This window comes from Lepidochelys kempii, chromosome 15, assembly GCF_965140265.1.
Source record: "Lepidochelys kempii isolate rLepKem1 chromosome 15, rLepKem1.hap2, whole genome shotgun sequence".
Taxonomy (NCBI): Eukaryota; Metazoa; Chordata; order Testudines; family Cheloniidae; genus Lepidochelys; species Lepidochelys kempii.
Window position 1 is genome coordinate 11,733,794 of NC_133270.1, and position 21,615 is coordinate 11,755,408.

The 21,615-nt window shown below is 38.6% G+C and overlaps 1 protein-coding gene across 7 annotated transcripts in view; it reads right to left on the minus strand.

Annotated features, from left to right (window-relative positions):
* Window positions 1-21,615, minus strand: part of PRR14L (proline rich 14 like) — a 36,657-nt gene that overhangs the window by 10,902 nt on the left and 4,140 nt on the right. For 6 of the 7 annotated variants that reach the window (XM_073312465.1, XM_073312462.1, XM_073312459.1 and 3 more), the window contains 3 exons: window positions 20,247-20,783; window positions 15,302-15,383; window positions 1,118-7,217 (listed from right to left, as the gene is read on the minus strand). In XM_073312465.1, coding sequence (XP_073168566.1) covers window positions 1,118-7,217; window positions 15,302-15,383; window positions 20,247-20,747 — 6,683 coding nt within the window. In that variant the 5' untranslated portion in view covers window positions 20,748-20,783. Of the gene's footprint in view, window positions 1-1,117; window positions 7,218-15,301; window positions 15,384-20,246; window positions 20,784-20,943; window positions 21,004-21,615 lie in introns of all 7 variants that reach the window. The other variant, XM_073312461.1, reaches the window with a different exon arrangement.

Below are 21,615 nucleotides of genomic sequence, written 5' to 3' on the forward strand. Positions count from 1 at the left end.
TGAATACTTGATTAGCTCTGGCCAGCAAGGGCCACTTTAAACTTCAAAGGTCTCAGTTCACAGATAGTGAAATGTATGTAGTTAGTTATCTGGCAAGATTTTTTGCCTATACCAATAGCCAAACAGGGACACAGAGAAGCCAAGTTCAACATTTCTTTAGAGATCACAGTGGTAGGCAAGAGAATTCATCAGTTTATCTATTTTAATTTATAGGCTTTTCTATAGTGCTCATAATTGTAGTATTTGAGTACCTCTCAAACAGCCCACCCCTGTGAGGTTAGGCAGCAGAATTATCCTATATTATAAATGGGACAACTGAGGCACAGAAATGTCACACAGGAAGCTTGCAGCAGCTGCAGAGCCAGTGGTCCCATCTCTCTTCATTCCCCATGTAATGCCTTAACAAGTCCACCCTTCCTCTCATGTAATTAGCAGCAAAAGAAAAAAACAAACAGTCTTTATTCCTCTCTTACTCCTTTTCAGTTTGATAAAAAGGCCAAAATTCATCAGTGATCTCGGTGGAGCTGCACTTATTTATGCTAACAGTGCATCTTGCAGGACGGTCAACAGGAACAGTTATACAGAACAGGTTACAATTAAAATTAATGTAGAACAATTCATTAGAATGCGATTAAAAGTTCAACTGGGTGCAACACAATTATTCCTTTCTGTTCAGATTTAGAATTTGCCCAGCCACGTAAATCCATCTGGTCATGGCTCAAGCTAGACTGGTAACTCAGGTGTCTGAAAAACTTTCCTACCTCAAAAATCTAGTAGCTCTGCAGTCATTTAGAACAGAGTTAGTGAAGTAGCTCACCTTTCTGCAATATATATTCTGGTGCATGCTGTGTATGTATTGCAGAGAGGCAGAAGAAGAAGAGTTAGCGGTTCTGCCAGAAGAGATTATTAAAGAAACCAATGAAAACGTACTCAAATTCAGATAACAGAGATGGTTCTGTACGGAAGAGTCTTCTATTGAGCCATTTCCTGAGTGGAGTGTGCAGGAAGTACCGGAAACTGACCCTCTACTCCAAACTCTAATACCCCTCTCCCTCCCCAAAAGCTGCAACTATATACACTATGTATTTATTCTCAGAAAGAAGTTGATGGATTTTACCTGTTCTCGATGCCCAGACTTGGCTGCCACTTGCAGTGATTGGAATGGAGAGGAGTGAATTCGGAGGGACAGGCAGAAGGACCATGCTGGCTCCATATGGAAAGTACCCTGCCCAGTGAGTAGGGCCATGAAGAGAAGAGGTCATCTGATACCGAAGATGGAGACCTTAACCCTTTCAAACCCTGTGTGAATTGTGACATAAACAGTCTCTGGACAGTAGGAATTCGACGGGTTACATTTCTTCTTTTTGTCCAGATCCTGTAACATCCAGAGGAAGAAAGTGCTAACACTGTGTGAAGGCCAAGCATGGAGCACCCTGTTCTTCTTTTAGCTATGAGATTTCTCCTAATGTCATGACTAGGGATTACAGCCTCTGTGGTTGTTAGAGTAGAAGAGTGCAGCTCCTTACTGAGATTAGCGTCTTCCCTGAAAGCTGCTGTACCTGAGTAGCTTTGGGACAGGAGGAAAGAGAAGGTCCATTTTGAAGGCTGTGACGGATGTACTGGTGCCTCTCCTAAAGCTGGTATATCAGGTACACACTGTTGGGATGTAATCCCTCTGAGGTTTATCAAAGAATCAGAGTCCAATTTTGTATGAAAAGAAATTGGGGAAATGGGGGTATTGAAGACTGATGATGGAATGTTGCTACTCAAGTCTAAAATGTGTATTTTGGTGTAGTCTACAGGATAAAGTGCCAATGGCTGAAGGTTGAACATCTTGGTGCACAAGCCATCAGCCTGGTGAGAGTTTAACTTCATGTTAATGCATGAAAAACCTTCCAGTAGCTTTTTAGATCTAAGTTGGCTGAACCTTTCGACCATTGGACGTTCAGAGGAACATTGCAGAGTCTTTAACCTGTGGGTGCTTTTGGGTGGGGCCAGCAGTTTATTGGCCATAGTAGACAGCCTGCTTAACAGTATTGGTTCTTTGGTACATTTACTAAGTTTCAAGCTGTTCAACAAACTGCACCTATTGGCTCTCTGCTTTGACATATGGTCGAGTCTCATGGCTATTTCTGCTTCCATTACTGATGGTTTACATGCAAAATATACAGAGCTGAGGAGTTTGTGTTCTTGCATAGGAACAGTTTCAGGGAAATTCCTTATAAAAGCTGAGCTTTTAACTTTGTTACTTTTTCTTACAGTTTTTAGCTCATCTGGTGTGGGGACCTTTTTGCACTTCCTTCGTGGCTGCTTCTTGAATGAAAAAAGTCCTCTTAGTCTGTGTGTACTTCCAAAGGCACCGTGGATTTCATCATCCCCAGCAAAGCTTTTAGCTTGTGGTTGTGAGAGAGAAACAGGAATGAAAGGGGTATTATCTGCTGACAATTCAATGTGGGTCCCTAAATGAAAGCTCAGGCTTTCCACTTCTGAGTCCATAGTCTTCATATGCTCTGACTTATCTTCATCCTTGGAAATCTTTGGCCTTTTGACTCCTTGTAAAGTGCTATATATTTGTTTATTGTCACTATCATTTATACTGCTCATGACAGCAAAGAGCTGCTCTCCAGGACCTTCGATCTTCATGACTCTCGAAGATGCTACCAGTCCATCTGAAGAACTATCTAAAGGCTCACTATCAAACATCACACTCTCCTGCAATGGGATTTTTGCTTTCTCTTGATCTTTTGACTCCTTTATTTGCTGTGCTTGCCCCTTACGGAGTAGGATGTTTTGAGCTGGATATTCTTCAGTCTCCTCACACATCTTTCGCTTAAGAGTTTGACATTCGCCTACTTTGCCCAATCTCTCTGCATCAGACACCTCATTTTCTGCACTGATTGAGTCATGTGGTATCTTCATTTGGTCTCCTATAACCTCCTTCCTGTTGTCTTTGCTCTGTGAATTTAATTCATAAGGCAGACACACTTCGCTGCAATCGAGACATTTTAAAGATGCTTCTGTGTCGTTTTTTGACAGCTTATTGCTACATACTGTGTTATAATGGACTTCTGATGTTTCTTTGTTAACTAAGTCTTTAGATTGCAAATAATTGTCTACGATTTCTGAAAGCAACTTGACATCTCCTAATTCTGAATGATCTTTAACGTAAGTTTTCCCTTTATCTGAAAGGTTATTCAAACTCCATTCTGGGATCTGTTCAGTAGAGTAGGTTTGTGAAGGCTTTTCATAAGTCTCAGCATTCAGAGGCACACAGCTTCTAACTTCGTCACCGGAACATTTCAAGTCTTCTAGCAAAACTCCTAAATAATTTTTATGGTCAAAAATAGAATGCATTGGCTTCTTTATTTTTTCTGCAGTTACTGCATTTTGCCTCTGGTCGTCTACAGATGGTCTTTTAAACTTCTGTACACAATCAATACTGTCTGATGAAATTACATCCATCTCTTTTACAACTGGCCCTGCACTTACAGACTTCTCCTTGCTGTGAGCATGAGAAGCCGTACACACTTCTAGTTTAACTGCATCATTTAGGGAGCTAATTGCTTTTTCTCTCTCTTCAGATGGGCTGTCGTTGCCATCAGCTCTTCTCTCAAATGACTCTATCAGCTCAAGAGGTTCTATAGCAGAATAGTCATGACAGAGGGCATTTGCTGAAGACGAATCCTGGTCAACTATCTGTGCATTCTCAGATGATGCAGGCAGCTCATCTTTTTGAGGCAGGCAGATTTCTGAGTTCTGAGTTAAAGGTGTTTCTGAAATTACTCCTTTCAAACTGGAAAGCTCTTGATTCACACAGAACTCTTCAGACTGCACTTGATTTACGCGCTCTTGACCATCAGGAACTGTAAAAGTCACAAGTTCTGGCTGAGGACAAGCTTTATTTCTTTCTATGATTCTATGATTTACTGAAGAATCCAACAGTAAGCATGTTTCATTTGTGATCTCTGGAACGAGAGTCATATCTTCTGGTACACATGAAAGACTCTTGCAGGCTGACTGAGACACAGAAAAGGATTCAACAATGGTCTTAATTTTATTTTCCGGGCCCATAACCAAGCTACCCGTGTTCAATAATGCAGAAAGTTTGGTATTTTCTGCCAATATTGTATGTTCTTCTTTTTGATCTTCCTTTGCACTACTGAGAGAGTCTGTGTATTCTGAATGGTTCACATTTACCAAACTTTTGGAAGAACTACAGCCCACCATACTTCCTTTGAAAGTTCCTTGATCTTCCCTTGTACTGCTACCTACATTATCAGATTCTTTTAATTCTACTTTCTCCCCTTCCGATAGATCACTGATGGAATTTGTGTATTCGGAACAGTCTGTATCTACCATACTATTGGAAGAGTTATCCACCATTATTTCTTTGAAAGTTCCTTGAAAACTCTTTTCTCTTAAAGACTCATGAACCAGTGGAGTTGTTTCTTCATCTTTCTTTAGAGTTAATGATTCATTTTCCTTGGAGCGGATAGATCTTTTAGGTTCATCCACTGAACTTGTCAAAGTTTGTACACCAGTGTTGGACATGTCTAAGTCATACTGTTGGAACTCTAGAACTTGATCGGCTACTCGGATTTCATTTTGCTTGTATGAAACCGGCCCATTAAGCTCACTTTGACATGCAAGATATTGATTTCCCATCTGACAAATGGTCTCATTTGGTTGCTTTGAATGTTTAAAACCTGACAATTCTAAGTCAAAGGATTGGTCCAAATGTTTTTCATGACTTGGGATGCTGGAGTCTGTGTCATTCTTTGAAGTGCCGCCTTCAGAAAAATTGTATTCACAAGGTAACACAGTCTTCTTGTACATCTTTAATTCTCCCTCTCCCAGGACTACTGTTGTGTTGCCAAGATCAAGATGGATACCAAATATGGTTTTGTTCAAATCTCTGTTGACTGACTCTTCACTAGTCTCATTTTGGTGACTGCCTTCATGAGCTTTTACACTATCCACAGTTTCTATTCTATCAATTTCATCTTTCTGTAATGCACAAGAGTTAATTTGTTCTTGTCCCTTATCTGTATCAGAAGTTCTCTCTGTGGTGCCAGAATCTAGCCTTTCCTCTGTTATTTCACTCTGGCCATCATAGAGTTTCAAGCTTTCTACTTCGATATTTGTATTTGAAATCTCCACTTCTGATAATCTAGTCGTGGACTCATCTGGAGTGCAAGCTGAATGCAATAGCTTCTCTGCTGTGGAAGTACGATTTGCCATATACTGAAACATATTGCTGCAATTCCAACTATCTTCACAAGGAACAGATTCACATGCTACATGAGTGTTCTCCTCAGGACGGTTGACTGCTTTTTTATCATTATGTACAAGTAAGTCTCCTGTTTCCAAGCCATTGACTTCTTCAGTCTTCAATTTAGTCTGCACTTTAAAAGAATCCTTGTTCAGTGTAGTATTATCCAAGCTGGTTCTATCTGATAAGATGAAGCAGGTCTTGACAGCTGAACAGTGGTCTTTTATACACTGGTCATTATGAGTATACAGGTTACTTTCTTCATTTTCCATATCAGTGACCATCTTCTCTGTAGCCCCCAGTGCAAAGTGGATGCTCTTCTGGGGACCTTCACTTGCTACATTAGAAGTATTGAAATTCCTGTGATTTACTAAAGACAATTCTTCATTTTTATGAAGCAGAAGGCCCGTATGTTGTGTCTCCAGTTTTGCAGAAGCAAGGATGGATTCTTTTTTAGACAGTCTGTACAGGTACACATCTCGGTTTGAAACTATATCAGTATTACAAGAAGAAAGTTCACTTATAACTCCAAGAGACACTCTTAATTTTTCTGCATCATGACTAAGAGCTTCACCTAGTGTAGAAGCAAAGTTAGTTTCTTTGCATGCAGGCAAGTTAACATTAACACAATTTGCTTCTGGAGCGTTACCAAAACTGTTGTTCAGATCTTCTACCACTGAACTGCTGTTGGTTTCCTTTTCAAACAGTTGTGCCTCAAGGGAAACTTCACCTACCTTGGTGCCGTAGTCCAGAAAGTCATGAACAGTAGGAGGAGAGTTTGCATATTTATTGTAGATATTATAGCATGTATGCATGTCTCGAGTCTTAATACTGACAAGGTTTTTTGTGTCCACCAATAGAGTGCCATTTTCTTTTGTATGTTGTTTTACTATATCACCCCAGCACACATCATTAATAAATATTTTCCACTGGTCCCCATCCTTTTTCAAGCTATTAATTTTTGAGGGGATTCTTAAATCTCCTTTTGGAAACTCCTCAGTTGATGAAGCAACAGAACTAGGAACTGGCGAATTAGAGCTCTCTGAATGAACACTTTCTTGAATATCATGCCCACTATTCATGCCACAACTGTTCTTCATAGCAGTTTCTCTCTGGATTTCAGCAGCTTTCCCAGAACCATAGGTGTATGAATGGTCAGTGCAACTATCCATTTCCGATTGTTCGGGCTCATCACTGGACATTTCTTCACTCTGCACTGGAGAGAGCTGTTCTTCAACCATAGGCTTGGAGATCCAGTTCTCTAGAAACTCAGTTCTTTGACTATCATCATCACAGCTTGGGCTTTCTATCTCTTCTGCAAGATACTCCTCCTGTATTTCACAGATCTCAATAGTGTTGTCTTCTAGTGGCATATGTCCAGATTCCAGACTACACAAACTTCTTAATGAACCACATAAAGCTTCAGAGCTTTCTTTTGAGAGAGGCATATCAACTTCAACACTACTTTTAGATACAGAAACAGCACTGTTGTTATGAGGGCTCTTTTCTTCATTTTGCTGGTAAGTCTGGTAACTTGCAGGTGCTGCATTAGTTTCATTAACATGGCTTGATCTAGACAACTCTACTTCTCCAGTCTCTGAATCAAAAATAGCACAACCCATGGTGGTCAACGACATGGTAGTACAGGCTGTTAATCCTCTACATTCTTTTTCTTCTTGTGGATGTTCTTTTGTTGATCCAGTCTCCACAACTGTTAAAGGCTCTAAGGGAACTAAGGTGTTGGTTTCTGAAACCTCACCACCGGCCATGGTAGTGTCTATATCTGGGCATTCATTGTTCTCAGGTGGAAGACCTTTACTCACTCTGTCATTCCTGTGTCCTGCTTTACTAAATATCCTAGTCCCATCAGCCTTCATACCTTGTACTTCTTCAGTGGGCTTTGGCAGAATTTCAGGTGTCACCTGTACGTTTGTTTGGTTTTCTTCTGCACAATAAAAAAAAAAAATCAGTACTGCACAATAAATTAAAAAAAACTTCCGTTTTACTTTCTTCTCTACTTAATATACAATTATTAGCAGCACAGTTTTACTGATTGATCCTTAATCACTTTGACAAACCCTACCACCAGTCTACTTTAAAACAAATCAAAATTATCTTTTAATCCTAACTGTAACCTATTTGCATGGATATTAAACATACCTGGTATGGATCCAATACTCTGAGTTCTCAGATCACTGTAATTCAGGAGTTCAGAGCCAGAGCTCATAGGAGTTCTATCAAACTAGTGGCAGTGCTTATTTTCAGTAGCATTTTTCTGTGATGAACAGCAAATTAAAATACTGTATGTACAGATTTAGAAGTGTGGGAAGTAGACAAGATGTGTATTTAAATTATCTGGTGGGACAGAGTAAGCTGTTTCAAAATTGAATGAATTTATACTGTCTTAATTGTATTACAGGAGAGAAGATTAAAAAGTCTCCTCTTTTGTACTATAACTTTTGTACTGCCAACTACCGTTCTTCTGCAGACAAGGAACTAGAGGAAGATATGTATGCACTGTTGAAATGAAATTTTACAATGGAGCAACTCTTTCAAGAGCATTTTGCATTTTTATTCCCTTTCTCTCTTCCAATCTATCCAAATATTACCAAAGTTAAAAGTAAGAAGCTTGAGGTGGAAGAGACCCCATTAGATTGTTCAAGTCCATTTCAATACCGAAACAGTCTGATTACATCTTCTTTTTCGTAAATCTCTTCACTAATGCCTCTTCTTTCTCTACAAAAAACGAATGCCTCAGCTTCACCTTCAAAGATTTGAATAAATTTGTTTCCAAGTGTATCTTCTTTTCTAACCACTCCCTTTATTGCCTTCTCCCACTCTTGGGTAAAAAGGATTCTCCTTTAGCAGCCTCTACTTCTGTGCCAGCTAGCTTCCATCAATTCACTGGAAAATTTTTCCTAGTTTGATATTTCTGGATTGGGAATTCATGCCCCTTTTATACAGGTGTTCAGAATGTTATCGTTAAGATCACCAAAGATGTCTATGTGTATGGCTCCATGAACACACACAGCATTCTATTCATTCTCTGTCACTACCTAATCACTGAAGTGCCACCGCATGCAGAACTCTTCTGCCAAAGGAAGCATCCGATGAAACTTGCAGGTCTATCTTATACAACTGGTAAACATATTAGTAGAGATTCAAGTGTGTGCCTTACAAATTCCCTCATAAGTGCTACGGTCGTATCTGCCCAGAGAGCTGCCACAGCTCTTAAGGGTAAGGAGCAAGTCCTGAAGGGAGAGTACGAATTCTAGCTTTAGAAGCCTCTGATACACTTAATTTGATCCACTCAGATACTGAAACCTAAAAGGCTACCTTGCTCACCAGGCAGCTGGTATAGAATAAAGACAGTGTAAAAACATCAGATTGCACTGAGATGAACAGTATATTTTGAGTGCCCTTCTAACATCTACAGAGTATTGAACACAAGTGCTGTATTCCATACACATATAGATGGTTAATTAGCCAAGGTGTCCTGACGAACCTTCTGGTGTCAGGATAGAGTGAAGTCTATTTTCTTTTGAATCCAGTGCACTATTAATGCTTCAATGTTGGATTTTAAAGTCCGATATTTTAGATGTATTGTCAAGCCCTGACTTAGGGATTTCAGAACATAACTTTGGCCTTGACTTGTACAGTACTGCATGATTGCACCTCCATTGGTGCTTGAACCCATGACCAGGTTCTATAATACAGACTGTTGGGTAACAGTCTAGATGTAGGTAAGGTGGTGTAGAAGGCCAGCCTTCCCTTTTCAATTACTTCCTTTCAAGTGTCATGCAGCTAAACTTCACTTTTCTGGCTCATGTTCAGAACTGGACCCCCAACTGCATATTTTCTCCTGCAGGGAAAGAAGATGGGCAGACAGACCAATAGACTGATCAGGTCAGAAGACCAAGGCTCTTTGGACACTAAGGAACGATCAGAATCACCTTGGCTCTCTCCTTTATATCATTTCGCAGAGTATGAATACAGGAGGCAAGACATACAGAAAGGATTTCAGCCATCTCTTGGACCGGATGTCAACTGCTCTACCCTTGTGGTTCCTTCTCCTGGAAAGGAATCTGGGAGGTCTTGTTGCTCAATCTTGACATGACTAAATCCAGTGAGAGTCCACTCAAAAACCTGACTTGCAATTAAAAAATAATCTTGAGATGGAAGCTTGAATCTATTAACTGTCTGCTGAGCCAGTTTACCAGGACAGTCGATTTTCATTTTATGAGCTCCTGTCATGGATCCTTCCTCCTTTTGTACTGACTTCCCTTCTGTATGTGCACCCCAGCTGTTCAGGTGGCATCTACAGTTATCAAAATGCTGCTCTGGCTCAGTAATCCTGTGACCCGCTAGATACATATTGTTCTTTAGCCATTAGCACAGAGACTTAGCTATCTTTCCTGGAACCTAAGTGCCACAGGTTGATAAATTGGTAAGATATGCCAGGGCAATTAGAGAAGAAAACTAACAATTTCACGTATAGTCTTGCCCAACAGCATGACACTTAGTAGAAACAACAGTCCTTGGCTATTTGTAGTTAGGGACCTCTTTAGCTGTGTGTTTAACATCCAAGCTCTTTCCTCTCCAGAGAGCTTGTTGTGGCTCTTGCTATCAATTCACACTCTACAGTGAAAGATCAATTTTTCTGGCATCTACCTATTCTTTGTACTGACTTATGACAATAATGTTCTTGTCTAAACATTGAGCTGCATACTGGCTGGCCATTTCCCCTTATTCTCTGTGAGAGCACTCTTAGATATAAGCAAATCATCTAGCAAGGGGCAGACATAGATCTCATCTTGTTTGAGAAAAGTTTACTGACGTTACTAAGTTCTTTCATAAAACTTATGTATATTGCTAGGTGGGAGTGTATTAGAAATGACAGCTACTGTAAGGAAAGCATCCTCTTCTAAAGACAGTGTTATAAAGATGTACAGTCATATCATGTCTCAGCTTGATTGACAACAGCATTTCACCTTCGAAGATAACCAAAAGAGTGAACCTAAGCATTTCCCTCTTGAATCCCAGCTCCCTCAGACATCATGAATTTTGGCCTAAATTTTCAAAAGTGACGAGTGATTTTGTGTAGCCAACTTCAGACACATTAAGGGACCTGATTTTTCAGAAGGTAAATGCTCAATACTACACCTCTACCCCGATATAACGCGACCTGATATAACATGAATTCGGCTATAAAGCGCTGAAGCAGCGCTCCAGGGGGCGGGGCTGTACGCTCCGGTGGATCAAAGCAAGTTCAATATAATGCGGTTTCACCTATAACATGGTAAGATTTTTTGGCTCCCAAGGACAGCGTTATATCATGGTAGAGGTGTACTTAAAATCTGGTCTTCTTTAAGATAAATTGGTACACCCAAAAGTTGAGACAATATAAAAGTTACAAGTCTCTTTGGAAAAAAGTCAGACATTAAGGTCTGATACTACCCTGCATCCCCCTGGGCCTTTGGGAACCAGGAAGAAAGTATGGACCCAGGGCCACCTCCACTCTCCAAACTTCCTCTGTTTCCCAAATCTAGACTGTTGGGTTGCTGCCTCCATATTTCTTTTTTTTCTTTTTTTTTTTTTTTTTACAGAGAGGAGGTAATTCAATGAAGGAAGATCATTGACTCCCACATGCAGATTTGTAACTATCACTTAGCCCTGATGTGCTATGTTTAGAACCCATTTGTCCAATCCAGTTGGGATTCTCTCTTTGCTAACTTTGTGCAACCTGCCTACTAGGTAGGGCTCTAGTCTACTGTAAACCTACTGGAGACCAAGCAGTAAGCAGGACAATACGAAGAGCTTTCTTCGGAAGTCACCCTTACGTCATCCCGGTCATGTTTTATTCCACTTTGATTTAGCACTTTGATTTACTCCCATATTTCCCAAACAGCAGGCATGAAAGGCTTGGCTTGTACTTCCTCTTATACAGTGTAGCACTGGCCAAGGTCTTTCTGTAGGACTCCTTGATAAACCATGTCCACCCACTCCGAAAACAATCTTCCTCTTCAATACCTGAAGGACACTAATGGTTGGTTTGCCTGTATGTCAGCCTTCAGTCACCTTACCCACATGATTGTGAGACATGATTTTAGGTCCGAATGCTCTGTGGAAAAATATTAGGGTGTCCAATTAAGCAATTGCCAGGAAAGAAAAATTCCCCAATGGTGCTCGATGGCTATCGGACTTCCTTACTTTTAAGGAAATTAGCTCAGACAGGGAAACTGTCCAAGCCATTAATACCCTAACAAAAGATGTGGAAGTTGCCATAATTTCTTCTCAGGGAAGAATCTATTCCTTGGTACATTAGATCCTTAGACTGCATCTACTTTGGCCTTAACCATATTCTCATTCAGTCCCAATGGCATCCTCTATAGCTGCAGGCAGCAGAATATACAGCTCCAATGGAAAATATTTGGCTTCCTCACTCAGTTTCTTCCACTAGGAGGAGGCTTCTTAGGAGTGTTCCAGGCCTGCTACTATACTTCAAGAGAGATTCAAAACATTAAGACAAAAAGGCTTGTTCTCCTGAGACTTGGAGTCAGTCTGACAATTGTCTCTCTTCGCAAGCAGGGGACATGGAATTTTCCAACCTACACTTTTTTGGGGAGTGGGGTGGGGTGTGTGGGTGCTTTTCCTTTGATAAGCTAAGTTCCAGACATTCACGGAATGATGATGGGGAGGAAGACAGATGGATTTCTAGAAGATATGTTCTAATTCAAACAAAAATTAATTCAGGGAAGTCCTATAGCTTGTGTTGTACAGGAGGTTAGACTACATAATCACAATGGTCTCTTTCTGGCTTTCCCAGTTTATGAATCTATGTTGCTTGGGCCTGCTCTGTCAAGATATTAGAGATTTGATGAGTTTCTCTAGGATCTGCTCATTCCCTTAATCTGAATGAAAAACAACCGAGAGTCAGGAGAGGCTTCCAACCTTTTTCTCAATACGAAGGGAGGACAAGAGGATTTTTGCCTCCTTTTGGGTAGAACATGTTCAATTTTGCTTCTGTCCTTTTAAGATATTACATTTTTAGCCCTTGTGGCGGATAACCTTCTAAATGAACTGAACATAAGCCAATGCAATGCTGTCCTCCTTGCAGAACAACCTGAAACAGCTCAGCAAAGTACTGAAGGGGACACCACTATCTTGAAATTTAGTCATTTAAAAAAAAAAAATTAGAATAGTTACACATATGATGGCTACTCCTGAGTCCACCTTGCCATATATGGCTTTACCATCACATTCTCCTATTTTTAAATCCTTGTTTGTGTGTGTGGAAGACAGAGAAAACTTATTGCACAGAGGACAGAAATTTGTCAGTAGCCATTCAAATTCCCCATTAATTTTGAACAGGTGTTAAACCAAAAGAAAGTTTAACTGTAAACATTATTTCACTAATGATCACTTTAACAGAAACACTGATTTAATGTAAGTGGCACCAGTGGTAGCTAGTTACTGGAATCATAAAAAAGTAGGGCTGGAGGAGACCTCGAGAAGTCATCAAGTCCAGCCCCCTGGAATGAAGCATGAAGAGGAGTTCAAACCCCCAAAAGGTTGTCCCCTCCAACCCTTACCACAAAAGGAAGGGTCAGAAAAAGGAAGGAAACAATGATTTTAATGTACCATGTAATTTTGAATTTCTATCCAAATTGCTATGTTGAGACCATTAAGGTTGTACAGTTAAGTGCCTTACAAGTTAGGACATATGGTCGAAACAGGACTTAACCTTAACATTGCTTTCTTTTGCAGATGCATTACAATACAGTCTTTAATTACATGATCACATTTCTCAAAAATACAATTTTTTTGTAACTTTAGAAACAGATGCAGCATCTCGTGCTAGGTTTTCATTTTAATAAACTTTTCATTCTTTTATGCTCACATTTTCATTGCTACAATGGTGCAGCAACACTGTAGCTCACGAAAGCTTATGCTCAAATAAATTGGTTAGTCTCTAAGGTGCCAAAAGTACTCCTTTTCTTTTTGTGAATACAGACTAACACGGCTGCTACTCTGAAACCTCTCTTTACTGACTGAATTTTTACATGAAAAGTTTTCTTCTCTGTAACGTGTGTATTTTAGTAGTTTAGGCCCCAACATTGCCAACGTCGATGCACATGGATAAAGTTAGGCATGAGAGTTTGTACAACTGAGGCTTTAATCATTATGTACTATATGCAGTCTCTTCAATAAGCTACAAAGATTTCTTTTGTGAAATTAAATGGATGAGGCAGTTATCTGTAAAACTATTTTAGCTAGAAACATATGTAGCTCATGCATTCCAAAAAAATTTAAACATTGCTTTAGGCTTTACTCTTAAATATGGTATGCTACGTATGTAGGGTTTATTCCATGCTTTTCATATAAGCGACTTTCATGAACTGTCTAGCATGCACATTGTAGTACAAAATATTACAAGAGGCTACATGTATTTAAGAAAAAAATTGTATATCATAATTCAAAAATGGTACATAATCAGATTGTATCACAATGTATATACACAAGACACAGAATTAAAGGTTGCACATGCAACCTTAACTAAGTATTTCCTGATTTGAATGTTGAGCTACAAACATGAGGTTTTCTTAATTGTTTTCAATGGAATTTACTTTTTTTGAAAGAGTAGAAAAATCCAAGAGTTAGCAGACTTTTAAAAAATGGCAACAAGTAAATTCCATAATCTGGAAGCTATTTGGTTTAACACCACTAGAATTCCCTGTCCCAAGCACCTTCTGAGGCGTACATGATTGGGGCCCTTTGCCTTGCTGCCATTCAAAACGCACAGCAGCCCTCCCTAATCTCTTCATTGCACTCTTCCTTGTGCTAGTAGGTTAGCCATAAACATGTACAATGCAGCAGTTTTTCTAGCTGGCATTTTATGAATTGGTAAAATATACTGTGCACCATGGAATTCTCAAACTATTTTCAAATCAAAACTCTTTCCACCAGAACACTCAAAGACACTTAACAAGAGTTATTTCCACATCAAATTTCATTTTGTGTTTACTTCTGGTCATTTCAACAATAGTTTTGTTCAAAGGAGGTCATAAGTTTTGGAAAAGAATTTTCAATTTCTTTATTCAAAAACATCTGAACAGTATTTGCTCAAACATTTGAAGACTTGTTCCATACTTTCAGAGACCAAGACCGGAAAACTGGCCTCCAGGCAAGCATAAATTTGATGTGTTGCTTAAGGCTGGTCTTCTCTTGGTTTTGTTTTATGCTCAGTCTGAATGACAGTAATTCACAGAACAGCAGATACATCTGGTGCCACCAAATTACATGCAGAGACAGACCCAAATTTTCTATTTGAAATACTAGCTCTTTTAGTATGAAGTCAACAGAATCTGTGGTGATTGAGAACTCAAGATAGAACAGGATATTAGCCACAGCCAAGCAGGCCTGATTTGCAATAAACACAGGACTAAAATCAATATATGGTTGTTCCAGAATCCTGGAGTTAAATAGAGTCACAACATGCCTGCTTGTTGTGGAGAAAAAGAGAGAGAATAGCCATCAGATGCAGGCAAAGTGATCAAAGCATGTGTGGACAGAAGTGTGCAGGAGCAGATCATTAACAGGAGGACTAAGAATTAGGGCAGAAACCCTCTCACTTTGGAAACGGCATATTCTAAAGTGTTAGATGGTGACTGAGTCAGCCAGTTATTGTTTCTTTTGCACATTTCTACTGCTAACATTTTCATATAGTTTGGTTTTGAGAAATAAGACAATACAAAACAATAATTACAAACAAGAGTATCTGCACTGGAGTCAAAAAGTATTTCAGACTAAGTAGTACCAAATGCGGACTCTCTTCATCAGAGCATTTCAATCACATCAGCACATGGCCAGGAGAGAGCACAGGATTAAGTTTTGCTATTGTTCTACACAAACAGAGCAATAACTTCCACTACCAAAAAGAACAGAGGAGCTATCCCTGCAATCATTCACGCACGTCTGTGAATGAAAGAGGATCCTAAAGGAAAAAAGCTGAATAACTGAAATACACACCTTTACTCTTCAGAGGGACTGCCATTTCAGTACAGCAGATTCTTGAAAATTCTCCCCCACTTCGGTTTATCTGAGGCGTCTCCTGAAATAAAGGAACAAGTCACCATAGTAGCAGCAACACCTGAGACTAACTGGTAATTATAGATTTCAGAGACTATTCCTAGACTCCAGGGACTGTACCTGCTCAACCAGTTCTAACTCTGGATGCACTAAGCATTAGCATACCACATAATATGCTAGGCTTTTGGGGGGAAATGATGGAGAAAGTCATGTGTACACCATAAACACACTTACAAGGGTGGTAATACAAGAAAGTAATTAAACTGTAAGCACCTAACATGAGAAATTCTCCTTCCTTTCTCACCCACTGCCTCATCACATCTTTCCTCTTAATTTTTTTTTTTTTTTTTAAATTTACTCACTGTTGAAGATACTGCATTAGTCTTTCCTATCCTCAGGAGGAGACACATCCAGAAAAGATTTAAACTCAGCACCAGTAAAGTCTTGCCAAAATAGCAATTAAAGCAGTAAGTGGTTTAAATACAACAGAAAGCGTCCCAATATGAAACAGAATGGTAATTGTTCATCAAACCCCAAACCATTATTATAATCCCTCACAGTGGAATCCCTTGTGCAGATGAAAAACGCACAAGAAAATATTACCCTCCTCACTGTACTACCTGTGGATAGTTAACTCTCCTGCCAAACCTTAACTCCTGCATTTTCTGACTACTTTCATTGTGCAAACTTAGTATTGCATTAACAGTTAAGTAGTTTGCACCCAGATACACATGAAAGGGAATTCATTAGTAAAGGCACTAGAATGTGAAGGCTCTAGAAATTCATTAGTAAAGGCACTAGAAAGGCCAACTATGTGTTCCTCAAAAAGATTATTAATGAATTATTATGCATTTCTACAACACTTTCCTTATGGAGACCTTAAAGTGCTTTCAAACATTGTCTCAATACTGCTTATACTATTCCTTATAATACTGGAAAGGAAAAAGACTAAGTGACTCATCTTAAGTATTACAGTAAATACTGTAAATTGCAAAGCTATGAATAGAATCCAGGCCTTGTAATATTGTACCCCAGTTTTGAACCGCTAAATCACAGTTTCCTTCTTAAGGCAACAGCAGTGTGACAATCATATTTATTAACTTCCCTGCAATAAACCCTCACCCTCAAAATTTTTAAATGCAGACATGCTCCAGAACTGGCAAATGGATAAAAATGTATGTTTAATAAAAATATTTTAATATATTTATCTAAAAAATGACATTCATGTACTAAACATTCTCTAGTATATTTTGTAAAATAATGAAGTCTTAAATGAACAGGAGCCTTAACTACAGCATTTTGCTATTAATGCCTTGCTGAGAAATGGAGAGAGAACTGGCTTTGTGTGTATGAATTATAAATCTATCTACATTAGCAAAGTCTGTTATATTTAATTGGCAGTGATGGGTGAAGCTGATGGATGCAGAGTGAAGACTCTTGATGGAAGAAGCAGTTTTTCTATTTTGTCCCTTGGGGTAAGCTCTGGCTTGTGTGCACTCCAGCTTTAGCAGCTACTTGACATGTTAAAGCCCATGTCACATGTCCAGAGAATAAATTTTCAAACAGAAGCAGCAGTCAATTCACAACTGTACAGTCCAATATTTTCAGAGCATAGATGAGCCAAATCAAGTAAGACACGTAGACTTTTTCTTTCCAGTGACAAAACTCCAAAATCCATTCCATCTCACGATGGATGTTTCAGGTTTTATAAACATCTAGAGCAAATTTATAGTTATCTTGTCTTGCCCTCCACACTAATTTTCAATTAATCAAACCCAAACCCATAGAAATAGTTGGAAGATGTACCACTGATGCAAACAAATGTAAAGTCAGTCTACAGTGGCTTTACTGGAAAAGAAAATAAGAACTTTGAAAAAGAGAAAGTAGGATTAGTCATATGATTAGGAAGATTTCACTATGAAATCAGCTTTTTTTGGAACTGTAGAGAACCATCCTTGTTTAAAAATAAAAATTCAAAACTAACTTCTGTCTCCCATTGAAAACATGCTAAATTTAAATAATTCTCTAGTACAACTCCTACTATTTGCTTTGTAGTTTGTGTACCCACTGCTTCTACTACTAGAAAAAATAGCTTTTTGTTCACTACCCCCAGCAAAAAAGCAAAGTAGTACACTAAGTATGAAGTGTGGTTGTATAAAATTAAGTAACTACCAAATAACAAGCTTTGACTTAAATCTCCTCTCTCACATACACTTTTAAAATGATAGGGGATTTTGGGGAGAGATTCTGCTCAGAGAGAAAGAAAACAGCAGATGCAATTGTAAAGTTTAATGAGCATCTGTAACATTTAAACCATCTTAATACGTATTATAAAGACATCAAAGAAACCTAAATGTCATCATGTGACCACATTATGGAGAGACAATTATTTCTCAGAAATTTAAGTTTGAAGTTCACTTCCCCATATAAGCTCAATTTTCAGTTCCTTAATTTAATCAATCTTTCTCATTTACTGTATTTGCATACTTTCAAGTGTCTGGAATTCCTTGTGCCAAATAGTAAAACCTGTAACACGGAATTTTCAAGTTTTTTTTTTAAATAAAACTTGAATGTTTGTGGGGTTTTTCCCCAGCGAAGTATTAATTTCAATTTTATCTCTAAACTCACAAACTTTTTTGCCTTGGAATAATAATTGGAATGTCAGTGTCTGCTGGACAAAAACACAACATATAAGCTGAGAAGTAAAAAAGGAAATAGAGACACTGATCCACTGTCCAATTATTGAAGAGTTGAGTTGAAAGATACTGCAGAGACTGTACTTAAGACATAAGTGATGTCATATATAGCTTCAGCATCAGATCTAGCACTGTCAGTCATTTTAACCTGGTACCAATAGTATGACCACATAATGGCTAGTTTTGTTACCTGTATTATGACATTTTAGACTACAACATATCCTCCTCAACAGTTGGGAAGACGGACATTTGGCATTTGTGAGGGTTTGGGTTTTTTTAGGACTGCCAATTAATCACAGTTAACTCACACAATTAACTCAAAAAAATTAATCACGGTTAATCGCACTTATAACAATAGAATACCAACTGAAATTTATTAAATATTTTTGGATGTTTTTCTACATTTTCAATATTGATTTCAATTACAACGCAGAATACGAAGTGCACAGTGCTCACTTTATATTATTTTTGATTACAAATATATGCACTGTAAAAATAATAAAAAGAAATAGTATTTTTCAATTCACCTCATACAAATACTGAAGTGCAATCTCTTTATTGTGAAAGTGTAACTTACAAATGCAGATTTTTTTTGGTTACATAACTGCACTCAAAAACAAAACTGTGTAAAACTTTAGAGCCTACAAGTCCACTCAGTCCTACTTCTTATTCTGCCAATCACAAAAACAAGTTTGTTTACATTGACAGGAGATACTGTTGCCTGCTTCTTATTTACTATGTCACCTGAAAGTGAGAACAGACGTTTGCATGGCACTTTTGTAGCCAGCATTACAAGGTATTTACATGCCAGATATGCTAAACATTTGTATAACCCTTCCATGCTTTGGCCACCATTCTAGAGGACATGCTTCCATGCTGTTGATGCTCATTAAAAAAATAATGCGTGAATTAAATTTGTGACTGTACTCCTTGGGGGGAGAATTGTATGTCTCCTGCTCTGTTTTACCTGCATTCTGCATATATTTCATGGTATAGCAGTCTCGGATGATGACCCAGCACACGTTCATTTTAAGAACACTTTCACAGAAGATTTGACAAAATGCAAAGAAGGTACCCATGTGAGATTTCTAAAAATAGCTACAGCACTTGATCCAAGATTTAAGAATCTGAAGTACCTTCCAAAATCTGAGAGGGACGAGGTGTGGAGCACGCTTTCAGAAGTCTTAAAAGAGCAACGCTCTGACGCAGAAACTATAGAACCCAAACCACCAAAATAGAAAATCAACCTTCTGCTGGTGGCATCTGACTCAGATGATGAAAATGAACACGTGTCGGTCCGCACTGCTTTGGATCATTATCAAGCAGAACCCATCATTAGCATGGAAGCATGTCCTCTGGAATGGTGGTTAAGCACGAAGGGACATTCGAATCTTTAGTACATCTGGCATATAAGTATCTTGCAATGCCACCTACAACAGTGCCATGAGAACACCTGTTCTCACTTTCAGGTGACATTGTAAACAAGAAGCAGGCAGTGTTACCTCCTGCAAATTGTAACCAACCTTGTTTGTCAGTGATTGGCTGACCAAGAAGCAGGACTGAGCGGACTTGCAGGCTCTAAAATTTTAGATTGTTTTATTTTTCAATGCTAGGTTTTTTTGTACATAATTCTACATTTGTAAATTCAACTTTCATGATAAAGAGATTGCACTACAGTACTTGTATGAGGTGAATTGAAAAATAATTTTTTTTTGTTTTTTTACAGTGCAAATATTTGCAATAAAAAATATAAAGTGAGCACTGTACACTTTTTATTCTGTTGTAATTGAAATTAATATATTTGAAAATGTAGCAAACATCCAAAAATATTTAAAATAAATGGTATTCTATTGTTATTTAAATCGCACAATTAATTTTTTTTTAATCGCTTGCGTCTCCTGTCCTTCTTTAAAGGTTTTGCTCTTCACGTTGCTACAAACCTGCCAAATACCATTCTAGGAATATTTCTTAAAGTGAAAATAAAGATAATATGTTTAACAGGCATGTAGACAATTCAGACATATATTCACTTAAACTGAAACAGTGAAGAGCCAAACAATTACTCATAGAGCAAGATGCTATGATAGCAAGACTTAAAGAAAGAGAACAAAAAGCACATTGACATCAAGTTCCGAACAAATCCCTCTCTGCTATGTTCAAACATTCACTGTAATCAATTTATTTCTTACCTGTCTCAACCACCACTTGTCTTCAGAGGTTAAAGCACAACATCCAACAAGCTCTTCCTCAGCATCTTGTGTTTCTTTCGCAGATCCTCTCTCCTCTTTCTGGATCCCATTAGCACAAGTGTCCTGCTTCCCCAAGCTTCCACTTTTGGCCTCTTCATTCTCAGCAAGGTTTCCAGCCCCCATAGGCTCTTCAGAAAGGGATCCCACCAGCCCATCAGATGTAAGCTTGTCCCCATGATCCAGGTTATCAGTTTCCTGTGAGCAACTTTCCACCCCATTAATTCTGTAGGACTCAGACAACAAACTGCTACTACGTCCTAGCACAAGTGTTGATGCTTCAGGTTTTGTATCTAGTCTAACATTAGGATCAGACCCAACAGTAAGCTCAGCAGAGATGCTGACTGGCAGTCCAGTGTACAATTCCTGTACCACAGCAGACATGGAGGAATCAAGGGGATGTGGGTGGCTTCTCTCTTGGGACTCCACTCCAGATGATAGCATAAAGGCAGCTGAAGACTATGCCTTTCTAAATTCACCCTAAAAGTAAAGACAACACTAAGTCACTACACAGACACACACACATACACAAAAGTAATCATTGTTTTTGTTGTTGTCTGAGACAAAGGTACGTACACCCGAGAAGCAACAACAAGGGGACAGATATTTAGAAAGTTTGGTCCCTTTTTAAGGCACTCACAGTAGGAGGGTTCCTCAGTCAGCAAACCAAAATGTTCAGCCAGGTTCTTTGAATATTAACCTGAGCATGAATAAGTAATATAAAATGTAGTATGTTAACATTTTATTATAACTTTGCCTTAATAAAAAATTTAAACCAAAAAATAAAAGGCTAAGTGCTTCAAATGTGTGTCTTCTAGAAGAGTATGTTCCAAATGAATTCCTAGTAAGAAAGTGATTCTAGAATTACTGAGTGTTAGAGTAAGTGCCACACAAACCATGAATAAGGTTATTCCTCTCTTCTCACATAACACTTTCTCCCTACCCCAACATCACTTCTTAGCCTAAAACTAAGACCTTGTATGGGTGTCTGTAGAAAATGGGAAGAGAGGTAATGGGGAGGAAAAGTATTTACTAGCACTTGTGGACCTAAAACAGGGTGTCAAACATCCTGCCAGTTTGATGGTATAGTAGTAACCAAATTTCCTTTACTTTTCTATATTTTTAAAAATTTCTCATTAGATAGAAAAGCCATACAAGAAAATGCATCCTAACACATGCACTATCACTTGCCATTCCTTGTGACTTTCCCATTATAAACAGAGGAAAAATATGGTGCTATCACTAGGTTTGTTATCTAAAGTTAACCTTTGATTCATCCTATAGCCGAGAGCCCAACTCATCAGTATCCAAT